Source organism: Atta colombica, unplaced genomic scaffold (genome assembly GCF_001594045.1).
Source record: "Atta colombica isolate Treedump-2 unplaced genomic scaffold, Acol1.0 scaffold281, whole genome shotgun sequence".
In the NCBI taxonomy this organism is placed as follows: Eukaryota; Metazoa; Arthropoda; class Insecta; order Hymenoptera; family Formicidae; genus Atta; species Atta colombica.
In genome coordinates, this window is record NW_017259383.1 from 1,360,933 (window position 1) to 1,367,245 (window position 6,313).

Here is a 6,313-nt window from a genome sequence, read left to right on the forward strand (position 1 = left end):
ATCATTTAGCTTTAGCTGCAATAATTCATTTATTAATGTATATAATTTATCATATTTAACTATGTACATTAATTGTACATATAAAATTTTTATAGGTGTTAATTGCCTACTAAAAAATGCTTTTTTTCCTTCTAAGTGCGCATTTTATTTTAAAACTGAAAGAGAAATAGAACATAGTAAACTAAAAGTGAAATGTATGTAATGCCTCACATTTCCAAAAGTCGTTAATGACAGATTTGCCATTCTACCAGCTGTAAGTTTTATAGGATGACTGGACATAGCGATTATCAATATAAGACTGCGAACAGATCTTGGCGATAATTGATACCAATTGATCATATAACACATTGATCCAATTTCAATACTCTGCAACATCGATTGCAAATGATCATTTGATTATAATCAATGATTAATTTTAAAATCTGAAAAACATAGCTGTACCTTTTCCATGAGAAGCTCGCCAATATAGCACAATATGTATACATTAAAACAGAATGAAATGAAGAGCAAGAAATAAGTTGCTAAGCTAATTTTATTGTCGTGTTTCCAGTCCTATTAAATAGTGAATATATAATTTTCTCGCGCTACTAATTATCTTCTATCTATTGTTTTAAATATACAGTATTTATTTATCTTCTAGTTATCTTCTATCTATTGTTTTAAATATACAGTATTTATAGCGCACCACTATACAGTAGTATTCAAGTAGACATATTATGCATACAGAACTAGTAAACTCTACTAAACATACTTCTTGTAAAACTTCCTCTATCACGGCTGAAAACCTGTAATAAGTCGTCTTAACTGCGAGGAAACTTGAATGTATTACTTCGAACATTTCTATTCAAATATAACTGTACACTTAACTGCAGTGCAGTATAAGTATGCAGTATATATATATATACTGATATAATAATATATGATTATAGTCGATTCTTTGATATGTAACAGTACCACTTACTGAAACCATTTACTATATTGGATGATCATTTCAACCACCTGTTGCATTTTCTATTACATCCTTTATACAATGAAATAAAAATAGTTGAACGAATCATATGAACGAAGTGCAGCATTATATTGTTTTTTTAAATCAATAATTAAATTAGACATGATGAAATGAACGTAACATTATTTTTAAACCAAATTAATTGTACTAATTAAATTAATATTATACAAGAATATCTTAATAACTTGTGTTAATTTGTTAAATACTTGTTTAGACCATTTTTAGTTATAATATAAACTGCAAACCGTTAATTTTTAGCTATATTTTTTATTTTTTTTGTATTATTGAACTGTCACGAGTTCTTAAGCATTGAAAGAAAAATGTTTGGTATTTGTAACTATAATTACATGTTATGATTATTATGTATAATATTAGTAATAATCTAATAATAACCATATATATAGCTCCAGCAACGAATGTATATATAATAGTTGACAGCCTAAAATAACTATAATTATAATAAAATAATTATAATTATTCTAAGCTTATATATATATTTGCTGGAACTATAATTATATAGTTATTATATAATCATAAAAATGATTCAAATTATTATAATCTTAGTTGTTTTATGGAATATGTTTAAAAAATGTATGATATAAGATTATAATGAATTATTTTTGTGACAATTTCAATCTTTTTTATGGTTATAATAACTATAATTATATTCATTTTAGGTTGTTAACTAAAACTCCAGTGGTTGAACAATATATATATATATATATATTTTAAGAATACATAATATATACATTCACTTATAAATATTTTCATTATATAGAACAATATCAATCCTATAGTAAAGCCCGAACTCCGACTAACAAGTAATACCAGAAGTCGCTGTTTTTCCAGCGCATCGATATATCTTTATATGTTACCACACCAATATCTTATGCAACCTATGATACTGATGCGCAGTCGCGCATTCGTATCAATTTTCGTATAACAAATTCGTCGCGATAAACCGTCTAAGTCTAATTTCAAGAACTTGATGTTATTTGTTCGAACAAACCACTTGTGTATTACTACTTTGTAGTTGCAAAACTTTCGTATCAAGCAAATGTTGTCACGACTTGTTAGCTTGAGACGCCATGTTACACTAAGAAAGGATAAAAAATATATAAATTTCGAAATTTCTGATCGCTCTCGGCAAAAACTCCACCTCACAGACGTAATAATGCGTATACTTTAATCCTGAAAAAGGATTTTCGAATCTGAAAGAGAAGAAAAATAGATATTTGTTATAAAAATTATATAATTTAATTGATAATATAGACTTTAGGATTCTTAAGTATTTCTATTTATCTAAATTGATATCTTTTTTATTTAAAAGCATTTATACAATTGTTTTTATTAATTTTATCGTTTAGAAAAGTAATAAAATGTTGAGTTATGTAAAAGTTTTATTGTTAGTATTTGAACAATCAAAACTTACTTGGTTGAACGAAGCTATCCCGATGTCCGGACATAAGATTATAACTATGATACAAGTAGACTACTTGCATCATGGGTTATAATTACAAAATGACTTCAAATGACTTTAAAGTTCAAGGTTATAACTATAAAAATAATTTTTTATAAGCAATATATTTTTGAAATGTTTATTTTTAGCTTTTAATATAATATTTCTCATTCCCCACGTTCAATTTTTTCCGCTTTTTTATTACTTCTTTTTTAATAATTTTTTTAGTTAATTTTCCTGTTTTTTCTCTCTTTAATTTTTTCCCTTGTTTTTCTTCTATGCCTTATTGCTTTTTAATTTTTTTATTTTCTTTATTTAAATGATATTATAACCTCAGATATGGCAACTGTTAGAATTTTTTCCTTTATTTTTTTCTTTTTTTCGCTCAATTTTCAAAATAAAGTTTTTTTTTAATAGAGGTAGAACTTCTGGAATAACATTTATTTTCTATTTCTGTTAATTTATCTGGAGTAGTATTAATAGTAATATCATGGTTATTAAAATTAGCATTGTGGTATTGTTAATAGTGTATGTTAATAGTACATATTAGTAGAGAATAACCTAGGTTACGTTGGTATATTCACTTTAGGGGAAACCTTGATATGTTAAAATCATGATCCTAATCTTTAATAGATTTTAGCAGTCTCTCGTTATTCGTTAAAAAAGTTATTAAGAAAAGTTTAAAATGTTTAAAATGGTTAAAAAAATATTTTTATATAGAACAAGCATTTTACTGCTTTAAAATAGATTTCTTTAAAAACAAAAATTTTATTTAAAAACGTTATTTTCTTATATAATTTTTGTTTTTATATGGTATAGTAACGCAGCGCGCGACGACTTCTTATACGAAACGACTTTCATTGATTAAAAAACATAATAATAAAGATTAATGAGAATTAATAGAGATTAATTTAAAATAATGTATTAATATTAATATATATTGTGAGATAAAAGATTGTATTAAAAATTAAAGTTTTAAATTTTATAGAAACGGTTGTAAAAATAAAAATTAAAAAATAAGTAATAGAAAAATAAATGGTATCTGAAAAATTGGTAGTAATCCATCGCAAATTTATATTTAAAAAATAAAATGACGTATTGAGTTATCTCGACTAAAAAAACTCAGTTCTTTAGGAAAAAGAAATTTATTATCATATGACTGATCTAATATGACTGTTTCAAGCAAGAGAGAACAAGATGCTAGGTATGGAATGTGTGAAAGGAGGAGGTATATAAAATGGCATTAGGAAGGGGATAGAGACTAGAGTATAGAAAGATGTGGAATAAAAATTTTGTATCCGTTTGTTTATTTAAATTTTGAGATTGTTTTTTTATATAAACTATTTCTGATATGACCTTTATATATTGACCTTCTATTATAAAAGGTTCTGTATCCAAAATTTTAACTTCCTCCTAATCAAAATTATGATTAAATTTAATAAGATAGTCTATGAGGATGATGAAATAACAGAAGGAGAATCAGATCCCATTTTTTGTTAATTTCAGAAGAGTGCTCATGAATTCTCGTATGTAAGCGTCTTTTTGTTGACCGACGTAATTTGCATCCAGACAGGAAATTTTGTATATCACATCTTGATTTGATAAAGAATCTAGGGAATCTTTATCTACTTTTTATAAGTTTATTTAAGGAGTTAGGATTAGATAAGGCTGTTTTCAAATTAATCGTTGATGCCATCAATAGAAAACTTTCAGAAATAGATCTTACGGTGAAATTTTTGTTTTTTATCTTCTGTTTGTTAGTGATAGAATTGTCAGCATTAAATGGAATTTTAATCTCCTTGGCCGAAAAAATAAACGGATAACAATTGTCTAACAAAATATGAATAGCTCTATGAAATTTTTTTAGTGATAACGAGGACACAAGACAAAATTAATATATTTTGTAACTACTTATATATAGAGAATTTAATAATTATAAATATTTATTGCATCGTTCCTAAACTAAGATATGTTCACCATTGGGACGTTTATCTTATATACATTTGTTGCTAGAACCATTCATATGGTTATTATTACTAATATTATAACAATAATAATCATAATTACAGTTAATTAGTTACAAATATCAAGCATTTTTTCTCTTAGTAAGAAGTTGATATTCTAAGGTATTACCTTACTATACGGACGTGATCCTTCACGATGATAGCGATTTGTTGATGAATGTTCGAGTTTTCGTCATTTAAGAGATTTTCCAATCGCGACATAATCACTTGGATTTGGCCACACGCATGAGTAACAAACAAAGCAGCCAATCCGCACGCACCAGCTGTTAACGAATATATTGTATATCCGCACATACAATGAGCAACATATACAATTTCGTATATAGGACTAATTTGTGATTGAGTAAATTTACTGTAGATCGGATACACGAGCGGCCTGATGGTTTGATTGTCGATTTTATGCTCAACGCAAAACGGTAGAATCAAGTGATAAATGATGCCAGCAGTGTACATGAAACACACGCCGATTATCGTCAGATTGCGACCGGTGGTAGCGTACTTCAGCATCAGTTCGCGATCGGACTTGAATGTCACCTGTCACAGTGTTGCTAGTAACTGTTATTTATCGAGATAGATGAAAGATCAGCATTTACTAATTTTACAATCTAATTTTTTTTTAAGTTAAAGTTTTAGCTGTGCAACGTGGAGAAAAGATTAATTATTCGTATATGTTGATTTATACAATATTATTAAATATATTTATATATAAATGTATTATTATGTTTTAATACACAAAATATATATACTTTTCAAATAACGGTAAATTATCATAAGATCGAATTAATTAAAAATCAAGATCACTTTAATCATTCTTACTCTTTTTTTTATTTAAATAATTTTTTTAATATCAGCTTATAACGAACTCCACATTAATACGATATGTTATTAGCAACACCGACCTGCCACCAATCGTTCTTCACGTATTCGATGCAACGATATATCTTAGGACGATGTATCACGAAGATGCAGTATTTTGTCATTACGGTGACACAGAAGGCTAGAAGACCGCTTAGGCGCAACCTTACGTCGAGATCCTTTTGATCATAAATGATATGCAGAGTGCAAGGCACTATTGCGAAACTCAACGCGAAATTAAAAATTGCGATTGCAATCTTGGACATGTGTCTCCCAATGCCTCGTATCGGGATTGGCCAAATACCGAGTGACCCCATAATCCAGTGGTTCAATTTGAAAACATATCGAATGTCTTGCTGATAATTGGAGTTATGTGATCTGGGCTTATCGCGTATACTGGACATGTTTGCGGTGACAGATTCTGCCAAAGACTGCAAGAAGAGTAGACTACTCAGACGCTCGGCATTGATTGCAAGGTTGCGAGATGTGCGCTTGCGCTGACATTGCAGACTTTTGCAATGCTAGCTGAGTCAATAAGTCTGACAGTTCGTGTGTACACTATTAATCGTGATCGTAAAAAGCATATTTTATATCCAAAATGATGTATTCCAAATCAAGGAAGCTGCAGTTTTCTGTTCTATTTGAATTTTTTAAATTTTTATTTCTTTAATTCTTTATTTGAGAAATCAGGTTTGATAAAATTTGATCTGTTCATAATTTAACATTTTCTGCTTTATTCAATTGTTAAATTTAAATTATTAGCATGGATTGAAAAAATAAAAGATGAAATTCTAAATTGTGCGTGAATGACTCAACAATATAGGTAACATGGGAAGAATGTGACTTACGTAGATATCTGATATTGATATAATATTATTCTAAATAATATTGTTTTATATATTTATATATATATATATATATATTTTTTTTTATATATTTATATATATATATATATTAAGATTCTCT

At 27.4% G+C, this 6,313-nt stretch overlaps 1 protein-coding gene across 1 annotated transcript in view; it reads right to left on the bottom strand.

Annotated features, from left to right (window-relative positions):
• Positions 1–6,313, bottom strand: part of LOC108689888 — a 23,973-nt gene that overhangs the window by 13,738 nt on the left and 3,922 nt on the right. The window contains 5 exon segments of the mRNA XM_018196843.1: positions 211–366; positions 442–552; positions 686–785; positions 4,602–5,026; positions 5,392–5,857. Coding sequence (XP_018052332.1) covers positions 211–366; positions 442–552; positions 686–785; positions 4,602–5,026; positions 5,392–5,857 — 1,258 coding nt within the window.